This window comes from Fukomys damarensis, unplaced genomic scaffold, assembly GCF_012274545.1.
Source record: "Fukomys damarensis isolate Sample0158 unplaced genomic scaffold, DMR_v1.0_HiC HiC_scaffold_12, whole genome shotgun sequence".
NCBI classification, from domain to species: Eukaryota; Metazoa; Chordata; class Mammalia; order Rodentia; family Bathyergidae; genus Fukomys; species Fukomys damarensis.
The window spans coordinates 18,027,416-18,039,562 of NW_022900924.1; the positions used below are offsets into that span (position 1 = coordinate 18,027,416).

Below are 12,147 nucleotides of genomic sequence, written 5' to 3' on the forward strand. Positions count from 1 at the left end.
TTTTTTTTTTTTTGGTATAGTTTTTTTTTTTTTTTTAAACTTGGGATTGAACTGAGGATGTTGTGTTTGTGAGGCAGGTGGCAGAACCACTGAGCCAAATCCTTGGCCCTAGTTTTTTTTTATCATGGATAATTGAAATTTTATATGTTTCACTTATCTATATGTCAAATTATTTTTCCCTGCTTGGGAAGTTTTCTGCCATTATTTCTGTGAACAGGTTTCTTATGTCATTTGAAATAACTCCTGGTTTCTCATTGACTCCGATCAATCTTATGTTATCCTTCTTTGCATCATCAAGCAGCTATTGGATTGATTTTTCCTGATCCCTTGCTATTTTTAAGAATTTTTTCTTTTCACAATCACTAAGCACAATCCTGTCTTCTGTATTTGATGTTCTGTCCTCACATTCATTCATTCTGCTTCATATACTTTCTCCTATACAAGTGCTAAGCAGGCCCTACCCTGTTTAGCTTCTGATATCAGATGAGATCAGGAACATTCGGGGTGGTATGGCCATAGATTACTTTAAGAAAATTTTAAATCTCCTGCACATCTGTTTGAATCTCTTTCATGGATTCCATTTCTTTGCTATGTTGGGCGTTCATGGCTTCTATCATTTTCCTAAGTACCTCTATTTTTAAAAATCTATCTGCTTAGAGTCACTAAGCATGTCTTTCATTATTGTCACCATCTTTGTAGTTATCTGGGAAAGTATTTCTGATTTGATTTTTTTCTAGAGCCTCATTCATCTGCATTGTTACTTTTGCTGTTACCACTTCATAGAGTCTGGGTGGGTGGGTTTCAAATTTTTCAAACTCACTGAACCCTGGATTTGCCTTTGGTGAGCTGCAATCTTGGGGTTGCTTAACCCCGAATCCTTGCTTAAGTGTTTCTTTCTTTTACTTTTCTTTTTTTTTTTTTTTTTTTTTTTTGTTTAATTCCTAGGTTTATGCTTGTAAATTGTGTTTGGCAAGTAGCTTTATTGCTACTATTTAGAGCCCTCAGGAATATATACTAGAACTCTAGGGAATATATACTTCTCAGAGATGTCTTCTGGTGTAGCTGGCTTCTGGGTTTTGGGTCTGTTGAAAGGTTTTACCTCTTCAGTTTGCTCAGGATGAGAAGTTGTTGCCTATTTGGCCTAGCCTCTGGTTCTTTCACACTGGCCTTTAATACTATTTGTGACTTTTAGGCAATCTCAGTCTTGGCATACCAGGAAGAACAACTGGTTAGAACAAGTATGATGCCTTCGCTAAAGTTGTACAGCCAGCCAGAGCAATCATCAAACATAGCCTAGAAAATGACAAACTGTGGTTACTACTAATTTGCCACCTTTAACCATATGAACCAGATTTGTGCTTATATAACAAAGGCTAAAACAAACCAGAAAATTGTATATAGTAAATTTGCTCTTAGTAAGGCAATTTTAACCTCAGCAGAGAAAATTTAAAAGGAGTTGGGGAAAAAATATAGAAATAGAAGAAGAGGAAGAGATTAGAAGTAAGGCTGGAGAACAAAGGAAAATTATGTAAACTTTCGGACACTGGTGAAGACAGGAGAGAAAGAGAGAAGAAAGAAATAAGCAACAACAACAAAATGAGAAACAGTATTCACATTTATATGAAAACCAGAACAAAAAATCAAGAAAAAAGAAAACAAAGCCAAAAACACTGAAAAGAAAGAAAAAATTTTAAAAATGTCTTTGCACCACTTATGGCATGTCTCTGCTGTCACTGGTAGACAAGTTGGGCACACAGAGCCCAGAGCCATGTTAATTCCAGCAACAATAGTTTTATGATGGAGTGGTGGATAATCCCAGCAAGCCTGCACCTTTAGTTCTGAGGCTCAGGCTGGTTTCTGGCTTTGAGGCTGGGATTTGTTCAGCCTGCAGCACTCCTTGTGCCTCCTGCCGCTCAAACTTGCTTCCTTGTCCTCCTTCTGACTTGATCTTGATCCCACTTTGCCTGATGGAACCAGCCCAGAGCTACTCTGAGTTCTGGGCTCAGTTGGCCCCTCTCAAGATGGTGACCAGCCAATTACCCTCTCCTGGAGGACATCTGAACTTGAATATAAGCCATACCAGTCTGATGTGTCCACTGTCCTATTCCACTGGTGTGTCTCTCTGTGGAGGCCTCTGGGGTCATGAGTAGTCACCATGTGTCTGCAGGATTGAGCTTCCCTTCCCATTTAGTGAGTCAGGGCTCAGGGAGAAAGCACTGCATTAAAGTCTGTCTCAGCCAGGTGTGGTGGCACACACCTGTAATCCCAGCACTTGGGAGGCTGAGACAGGAGGATTGCTGTGAGTTTGAGACCAGCCTGGGCTACATAGTGAGTTCCAGGTCACTCTCAACCACATAGTGAAATCCTATCTCAAAAACAACAACAACAACAAAAAAGTCCCTCTCCTTGCTCCCTGTGGGCCTCTATTGTCCCTTCAGATCACTGTTAGGTCTTGGGGGCCCATTCTCCCCTTCTTCTCTTCCTCTCATTGCTATATTCCAGTGTCAGGACATCATATCTTGGAGAGGCTGTTTCTCTGCTGTTCATCACTCTGCTGTCTTCCTGGAAGTCCCAGCATGAGTTTAAAAAAACTATTAACACAAGCTGGGCATAGTGGTGCACACCTGTGATCCCAGCACTGAGGGAGGCTGAGGCAGCAGAATCAAAAGTTCAAGTACCACCGGGACAGCTTAGTGAGATCCTACTTCAAAATAAAAAATAAAAGGGGCTAAGGTACTGGGTTCAATCCCCCGTACCACAAAAAGTAAAGTAAAATAAAAAATATAATAAACTATCAACACACTTGAAAGAATGTGTAAAGAAGAGTTACAGGAAGATTTAAGAACTTTTGTGCATTATTGTTATGTTTTGTTATTTGTGCATTTTTGTTTTGTTTTTGTTTTTGAGAAAGGTGCCATTATATAGTTCAGGCTGGCCTTGAACTCACTATGTATCCCAGGCTGGTATGGTGATCCTCCTGCCTCAGCCTCTGGAGTGGTAGGATTACAGGCATGCCCACCATGCCTGGCTTTTTGGCCATATACTTTTTGTATATCCCATAGCTCTTCCTAATCCCGAGGAACTCTAAATTTGTGAGGGAGGAGAATACAGACAAGCATAGCTTAGGCTGGCTAACAGTTATTGTTTTTCATTTTGAGTTGGGGTCTCCCTAGGTCCCTGAATTACCTAGGCTGGGCTTGAACTGGTGACCCTCTGCCTCAACCTCCGCCACCACACCTCACTAGCATACAACTTTTAAGAGAATAATTTGTCAGGATGAAACTCATATAACATAAACAGAGCCATTTTAAAATAAATGACACAATAAAATAAAATGAATGGTACAGCAGTGACTAGAACATCTCAGTGTGCAACCACGGCCTCTGTCTGGTTCCAGAACATTCTGGTCCTTCCAAAATAAAACCCCTTGCACAAAGCGTCTTTTAAATTGTAGGAATACAAAGCCTCCTAACCGCAGTTTAAGTGAGGAGGAGTTGGCTTTTTATGAGAAATCCAAAAGAATTTTAGAAATGCATTTTAGAAATATTTGAAAGAGCCTAAAAAGGCATTCAGAGAAAGAGCCCATAAACATGGGAGTGAGTGCTCGCGGTCCCTCGGATGCAGACGAAAGCAAGATGAATTTCTACTGCCCAGATCAGCAAAGATAACTTGACTGATGGCCGTGCTGTCAGCGAGGACATAGGAGGCGGTGCTAGTTCGTCTTCCTCTATTGCATTTCCCCAGCCTCTGGCTTCCGGAAGGGATCCCAAGGAAGCAGGCACACCAGGGCATAAGGAAAAAGGGTCCCTTCTCAGAAAATACATTTCAAAATGGAAGCCTCTGAACATCCACTGATGGGAATTCTGTTAAACAATGGCCGGCCAGGACCTGGAGCGCAGTGCTGCTTTTAGAAATGAACAAAGCAGGCAGGTGTGGTGGTGCAATTTGGGGGGCTGGTTTTGTGACTTGGGAGGCTGAGGCAGGAGAATCACAAGTTCAAGGCCAGTTTGGGAAATTTAGTGACTTAGGGAGATCCTGTCTCAAAATTAAAAGTTAAAACAAATTTTTAAAAGGGCTAAGGATGTAGCTCAGTACAAAGCTCCTGGGTTCAACCCCCCAGTACTACAAAAATAAATGAAAAAATACATAAAATTGGGTACCCACTAGCCCTCCCTCCCCTGGCACCTGGAAGCCAGCGTGCTTCCTGCTTATGAGCTTGTCTGTTCTGCGTGTATGAACAGAAACTCTCTCACACACACATTGGCTCACCGGTGTGTGACCCCTTGTGTGGCCTCCTTCACTTCCTGTTTTCAAGGCCCACCCATGCCAGGTGGGAGCCAGGCCTTTGATGGTGGCCTGTCCTGTTGTGTGGATGTGTACATGCTGCTTCTTTTTCTTTTTTTGCGGGGGAGTACCAGGAATTGAATTTAGAGCCTCACACTTGCCAGGCAGGTGCTGCTTTTGTTTTTGAGATGATCTCACTATGCAGTTCATGCTGGCCTTCAACTCAAGGTGTAGCCAAGGCTGGGGTCAACTCCTGGTGATCCTCCTGCCTCTGCCTCTTGAGTGCTGGAGTCATGGGCGTGTTCCACCACACCCAGCTTGTTTTTCTCTTATTCAGCCGGAGGACTTGTGGGTTGTTTCCCCTTTGTGGTGATTGGGAAAACTTCAAATGGGACTCTGTGTGACCTGTGCTTCACTGGATGCAGACCTGGGAGGGGAATTGCTGGGGCCCCATCCTTGAGGGCCTTGCAGACTTCTGAGATTTCAGGCCATGTTCTGTGTCCCCTGCCTCCCTCCCTTCCCACTGTCCTCCTACCCTGTATGACTTCCAGGTGTTCTCTGCGTCCCTGATCCACATTACAGGAAGTGTGGCTGTCACCTAGCAGCTGTCTGTCCTTCCTCAGGGTCACCAGCATGGCTCTCCTCCCTGCCAGGGCAGCAGCCTCGCCTCCCTCATGTCTGTGTCCTCCGCGGCCAGCTGCAACAAGGGACAGAGGTGGCACCTCCTTCCCCAGAGCATGTCCATGGCCCGGCTGTCCAGCCAGGGACAACACTTTCAGGTTAAGGTGTCGGTCTGCACAGGGCCGGATCCGTGTGTGCCGGCCTGAATCATTTTTTTTTCTTCTATCATGGGCCCTCATAAAAAAAAAAAAAAAAAAAAGAAATAGAATAAGTACAAGCCAGGGACTCAGCTCAGTGGCACTGTGCCTACCTTATAAGTGCAAGGTCCGGAATTTGATCCCTCATACTGGCAAAACAAAACAAACAAACAAAAAAACCAGGCTGGGTGTGGTGGCACACACCTGTGATCCCAGCCCTCAGGAGGCTGAGGCCGGAGTTGGAGTTCAAGGCCAGCCTTGGCTGCATAGCAAGACCCTGTCTCTAAGTAAATAAATAAATAGTGTTTCTTGTGCACAGGCTTAGGGAAGTGACAGATTTAGAGTTAAAACTGTATGAGGGTGCTGTGCTCTGAGTCTTAAAGCCCATGTTCGGATTGTCAGAATCTGAAGCTCGGTTCATCTTCTTCTGTTCAGGAAGACGCTTCTCGGGCCGGTGTACGGGTCTCCTGTGGAGCAAGCGCAAATCCTACCCGTGAGAACGACCTTGGAGCTGGAGAAGCACTACCTGGTGTTCATTAACAGAGACAAGGTGGCCACCCTCTGTGCCCTGCGTGGGGGGGGGCAGCAAGCCGTCTTCCAGACCACAAGGCTGTAGTTGCTCCCGCCTGGGACAGTGGGTTCCTGAACATGGCCATGGATTAGTGGGACTGATGACTGGGAGATATTTTTGAGCAATTTCCATATTTTCTATACCTCCACTGAACACACATGACCCACTAAATGATTTTTTCTTTCTTGTTCAGAAAAATTTTGTGAAACTTGGAGCCTGAGGCAGGAGGAAGGATCACTGTGAGTTTGAGGCCAGGCTGGGCTACAAATGAGACTTGTATCTTAAAAAGCCAAAACTAAAACCCAAGCCTTATAAAGTCGTACACATTAGTTACACTTATTTGTACTTTGTTTTTGTGGTACAGGGGATTGAACCCAGGGCCTTTGCATTGAGCTACATCACTTCCCCTTTTATTTTTTATATTCAGACAAGGTCTTGTTAGGTCACTAAGTTGCCCAGTCTGGGCTCGAACTTGAGATTCTCTTGCCTTGGCCTCCCTAGCTGCTGGGATTATATCTGTGCAGCCCTGCACTTGGCTTTAGTTGCACATTTAGTGAGTCACCTGGGTAGAAAAGCATAAAGCCACTGCTCCTGAGCGTTATGCCGAAAGCCGTGGACCACTGACTTGGAGACAGGCTGAAAGTGTCCAGCTGCCCTCAGGGAGGCCCTCCCAGGGCCCAGTGTGGATGCCCAGCTGGACACAGTTCTCGTCCCGGGTGGCCCTGGGCACTCAGGTCCCTGCAGCACGAGAGTCAGAGGTGCCCCGTGGCGGTGCAGGGCCTGATTGGGGCCCTGTGGCCTGAGCCTGACACCTGACTCCATCTTTGTGTCCAGGTGGGGCTGCAGACCCTACCGGTGGACGGCAACCCACACAAGACCTGTGCCATGGTTTGTCACCCGGATGGGGTGGCAGGGTTGGCCCTGTCGTACGATGGCCACTACGCCTTCACGGCAGGAGGACACGACCACTCGGTGGTGCAGTGGAACATCAACCTGAGGTACGTGCTGGTTCAGACTCCTCTTCACCCAGCAACAGCAGACAGGGATCCCAGCTCCTTGGGGAGGCCGAGGCAGGAAGATTGTAAGTCGAGGTCAGCCTAGGCAGCTTAGTGAGACTTTGTCTTAAAATTTTTTTTTTTCTGAAGGCCTGGGGTTGTAGCTCAGAGCCCCCTGGGTTCACTCCCCTGTTCTAGGGCCAAAGCAGGGAAGGGAACCAAGACCCTACCTGGGATGTCACAGGGCCTGGCCTCAGTGCTCCCTGGGGACCTCTGTCCCCATGACCGTGCAGACTCAGAGTCACTGTACGTACGATGCCCTGCACCATGGCACTGATGTTTGAATAAGGGGCCTGCTCTTTGCTGGCTGTGGGACATAGGACAGCTTTCTTTACATCTCTGATCCTAAACTGGGTTGGTGGCACACACCTATAATCCCAGTACTCGGGAGGCTGAGGCAGGAGGACTGCTAGGAATTCAAGTCCAGTTTGTGCTACATAGCAAGACCCTGTCTCAAAAACCAAAATCTATCTCTGATCCTTGTATTCCTTGCCTATAAAGTGACTTTGATAGGGTCTTCCTAAGGGTCCGGAAGGTCAGCATTTCTGGAGTGCCCAGCACAGAGCTAGGCACTCCGTGGATTAGAGGCTGCCTCTGGCTGTGGGCTCGGGCTCTCTCACTAAAGCAGGCAGGCACTGAGGCCACCTCCCCCTTCCCACACTCAGGCAGCTCGTTGCTGTCCACCCGCCTGTGGCAGGGAGGCTCTCCCAGGTGAGCGCAGGGCAGGCCCCTTCCCCCTTGGGCACACCTGGCCCCTGGCAAGCTTCCTCATAGGACAGACGTGGGGACCGGAACTGACAGGGCCGGGGGATCTTCAGCCCGACCTCGTCTGGGCGACCTAGAGCACAGAGTCCTGGCTGAGCCTGAGCCCCGGAGTCCTTGTCACTCCACGGTCCCCACAGCCTGGGGTGAGAGACACAGGTGGAGACAGCGTCGTGCCTCCGTGGTCCGTCTCCTGCTCCATCGTCCTAGGATCTGGAATCTAGGGATTAAAAAGGAAGGGCACGCTCGCCTTCCAGTCCTTCCCTGGGCCTGGCCAGCGTCCAGACTTCTGAGAATTTCCATTTAATCTGTTGTGGGGACAAAGGATCATTATAAACTAATTAGCACTTTATTGCTTCTTCTGGTGACTTAATATGTTCTGTGCTTCACTAATGGAAAGAAATGTAAAATCCCTAACAAATAAACAAAATTCCCGGCTGGATTCCGGGGTAGCAGCACTGTAGGGAAATCAGAGACAGTAAATCCCCTCCGATTCTGAGGGCGTCGGTCAGCTCAGGCCCAGACCTGAGCTTCTCCCCCAGCCCTACCTGGGGCCCCCAGGGCTCTTTCAGCGTCCCCTTCCTTTTCCCCATCTTTGCCAGCAACCCCCCCACCCCTGTGGCATCTGCTCTTTTTTTCTTGCTTTTTCTTTGTGTGGCAAGAACTAGGGATTGAACCGAGGGGCGCTGTACCATGAAGCTGCATCCAAAGCCTTTTTTGTTTTTAGACAAGATCTCCCTAAATTGCCCAGGCTAGCCTTGAACTTGTGATCCTCCTGCCTCAGCCTCCCAAGTAGCTAGGATTATGGGCAATGTTTTTTAAATCTCCCATTCCTCTTCTATGCTCACCTCCTCTCCTGTGCCCTGCTCGGATTAAAGCTGAGCCCTGCACTCAAAGCGGGGCTTTGGTACCTACTGGTCGGGCAGCAGCAGACAAGTCCCTTAGGCTCCTGGGTCAGTTTCTCCATCATCCAGTGGGAATGTCATCACAGGATGACTGGGGGGGGTGGCGATTCACGGGTATTTCCTGAGCAGCTTCCGGTGCCAGGCTTGGGCTCCTGGCTTCCGGAGGGTCGCCCCTCACCCAGAGGTACCGATCTGTTGCCAGGTGCGGTTGGAGTCCAGCCAACCCTCACTTCCCTTTTCTGCAGTGACCTCATTTTGAACCGGAAGTGTTAGGAACCCAGTGTAGGCATCAGGTGGTGATGGTGCTTAGGTGGAGGGACGCAGTGTGGCTGCCCTGTGGCGGGAACAGGACGCAGCCCCCTCAGGTACTGTCTCCTATCTCCAAACACCCAAAAAGAAAACAAAAACAAAAGAAACTCGCCCGAGGGTTCCGGGCTCTGATCGGCCCCACACCGCCCGGGGCAGCACAGGAGCTCCGGCCGCTCACCGATTCTCACCGCGGCCCCCACAGCCTTCCTTTGAGGCAGCTGAGGCCCGAGCTGAGTTCCTCAAGGAGGCGACACCAGGCCACCTCCCGCCGCCTCCCGAGGGGTTCCGAGAAACTGTTCTGCCATCGGCTTTCCGGCCAGTGAAGGAGCCTTTGTAAAAGCAGATTTTCTTCCCATCCCAAGGCCTATGTTTGGAGGTGTGACCCGAGCAGGAGAGCAGGGGGTTATTTTTGTCAGCCTGGCGGGGTCCCTGTGGTCTCCCCAGTTTTGATGGTCTCCACAGCGCCCCAGCCTCGGCTCCGGAGTGGCAGACGCGGTCCCCAGGTGCAGCCGGTCTCCAGCCCGCGCCTGCCGCCGCCCCGAGCTGCCCCATGCCCGGTCTCTCTCGTTCCAGCGCCCTGGACGCTGCCGTTTCTCTTGGCGGCGAAGACTTGATCCCGTTCTACGGCCTGGTGCCCGGCGGCAGGGAAGGAAAATTCTACCGGGTAATGGTCCGGCAGACGCGCCCGGCCACCCCTTTCCCGCTTTCTGGAAGCTTCGCTGACCGGGACGCTCCCTTCTCTTCCCCGCGCAGGAGCTGGAAGATTATTTCTTCTACTCCCAGATCCGCAGCCAGGGAATCAACACCATGGGGACCAGGAAAGTGTCGGAGCACATCTGCCTGTCCGAGGTGCCCTTCGTCATGAGGGCCATCGGCTTCTACCCCTCCGAGGAGAAGGTAGGAGGAAAGGAGGGCGGCGGGAGCCATGGTGAGAGGTCAGCCGAGAGGTGTAATATTCTTCTCACATAAATGGAGGTGGGGAAAGCTCTGGACCCTTCAATGCACTCTTGAGAAATGTGCCCGACCAAAGATGGTTTCCTTCTGGAAGTTTAATGTTGGACAGAGCTCAGGCTTATGAGTGTGGAAGTTCTGCCCTCACTGGTCTCACAGCCCAGCAGGATGTGAGTATAGTTTTTTGCTTTGGGAAAGGGTCTTGCTGTGTGGTTCAGGCTATCACTGAGCTCACTGTGTAGCCCAGGCTGGTCTTGAACTTGTGGCGATCCTCCTGCCTCAGCCTCCCAAGTGCAGGGATCACAGACACGCACCACCGCGCCTGGTGAAGCAGCATACCTAACCACTCCCTAGCTCCTGGACACAGTGCCGAGCAGAGAAATGGCTGGGGAGAGCATCTCAGAGCATGGATTTTATGTACTTCTCAAAGGGTTTTCCTGCGCCAGAGTCCGAGAGGCAGAATTTCGAGTCCAGAGAATATGAGTTCAAGGCCTTGTCATGAACTGCTTTCCACTGGCGTAGTGAATCCCATGCCTACCCGAGGCACACAGGAGCCGTGAGACCCGCTGAGACCGCTCTTCAGTGACTGAGGATGTTTTTGGAGATGAGCTGTGGTCGCAGTCATTGCTCATGGCTTTGGTGGCTCCGGGTGACTTTGATTCTCCAAATGGCACCCAGAGAAAGGAGCTATCAGAGCCCGCAGCCCTGCGGCCAAGTCCTGAATGAGAACCTCAGAAACATACCCTATGCCTTTGCTGGGTGGCGCAGACCTTTGGCGTTCAGAACCAAACTCAGGATCGGCTCATGGACCCTGCTGAGCCCTGTGCTCACACACATGGGGCCCACACAGGGTGCAGCTGGCACGGGGACCCCAGCCAAGTGACAGCCCCGTGCATGTCCACCAGGGCAGAGCCAGGGGAAGCCAGGACCGGCAGCTTCCGTGCTGGTGGAGGCCGGTATGTGGCACTTGGCGCTTTGAGGAGGGGCCGCAGTCCGGGGGCCTCACTCTGGAAGGTTGACATCGGGGGATTTCCATCCCAAAGGCCAGAGACCCCACCAGTGCCCTGGGGGAGGTGCCCAGGACACAGCAGGCGGAGGAGAGAGGTTGGCAGCCAGCAGAGTTCCTGTAGGAGGCTGGAGCGAACGAGACTGTTTCTGTCTTTCATGCTTAGAGCTTTTAATGAAATCTTGGAATACCCAGAGCCGATAGTTGTCCCAGGTGACGCCAGTTCTCCCAGCCACCGCTGCAGTAGCCCTGGCTCTGCTCTCTGGTGCTCTCAGGCACGCCGAGGTGCTGAATGCTGAAGGCAGGGTGCTGTCACTCAGTCCCGAGGGTGGAGCCTGAGGCCTGGCAGCCTGTGCCTCAGACCCCTGACACATGCATTGGTGCAAAGAAGGGAAAAAATACCTGAACGCGGAGCCACTGACCCTGGCTTCCGCTCTGCGGTGTGGAATTAAAGGACGTTTTTTAATTGATTTTTGTTGTTGTCCTGGGGATGGAACTCAGGACCTTGCGATTGTGAGGCAGGCAGCAGCGACTTTTTTTTAAAGGAGTGGCAAAGCTTATTTTAGAAAGCAAAAGTGAAGCTCGACAGAGAAACTGACTTTGCTGAAGAAGCTTGGGCTGAGTGCATAGGAGAGGCTGAGGGCAGAGACAAAAGCACACACTGTAGCCGCTCTTCGCCCCAGGCCTTGACCTCTCCTGGCTCACACTGTGATCGCAAAGGGTGGGTCCCGCGGGGTCTGACTTCTAAAACGCTGCCATTCTCAGAGCGGGAACCTCGTCTCTCCACCCCAGACCGGCTCTCCCTTTTCACTCTTTTGGGCCGTAACCCGCCCGGTCCAGAGCAGGCAGCTGTCAGTCAGGGTTGTGCAGGGTGGGCCCTGTGTGATCCCAGGATGATTCATCACCCCCGACAGAAGCCCCACCCACAGGCTGTAGTAGCTGCTTTCTGTCCCTCTCTCCCTTATCCCCGCAACCTCCGATCTGTTTTCGGTTTCTGCGGATCTACCTGTTCTAGCATTTTATACATGTGGAATCATGCAGTGTGTGATCTTCTGAGCCTGGCTTCTTTTGCTCAAGGTTTGTCCAGGTTGTAGCCTGGTCACAACTTCATTCTTTTTTATGGCTATATAGTACTCCAGCCATGCAAATGTGGCACATCTCCTCTATCTATGCAGGAACTGGTGAACATTTCTACTTTGGGCTGTCATGAACACTGGTGCTATGAATATTCCTGTGTAGCTTTTGCATGGGTGTAGGTTTTCATCTCAAGTATGGACCTCAGACAGGAATGGCTATGTAACTCCATACAACTCTGTGGCAACTCTGTGACTTTAATTCCACCAGAATCCATCTTGTACCCAACGGTGCCCGAGGCAAGACCAACATCTCAGACTGTGGGCAGCGTCTCAGTTGTGGCTTGGGGACAAAGTGTGGGACTTGCCATTCAGATAGGAGTCTATTTTATTTTATTATACATATACGTATA

At 50.1% G+C, this 12,147-nt stretch overlaps 1 protein-coding gene across 8 annotated transcripts in view; it reads left to right on the forward strand.

The window, feature by feature from the left end:
* Cfap251 (cilia and flagella associated protein 251) overlaps nt 1–12,147 on the forward strand; it is a 46,333-nt gene that overhangs the window by 25,837 nt on the left and 8,349 nt on the right. For 5 of the 8 annotated variants that reach the window (XR_776413.3, XM_010604379.2, XM_010604378.2 and 2 more), the window contains 4 exons: nt 5,538–5,652; nt 6,508–6,671; nt 9,278–9,368; nt 9,458–9,601. Coding sequence is in view for 6 of the 8 variants with exons in the window: in XM_010604379.2 (XP_010602681.1) it covers nt 5,538–5,652; nt 6,508–6,671; nt 9,278–9,368; nt 9,458–9,601 (514 nt within the window). In the remaining 2 variants the exon portion in view is untranslated. The remainder of the gene's footprint in view (nt 1–5,537; nt 5,653–6,507; nt 6,672–9,277; nt 9,369–9,457; nt 9,602–12,147) is intronic. The other 3 variants (XR_776414.3, XM_010604383.3, XM_010604382.2) reach the window with 2 other exon arrangements.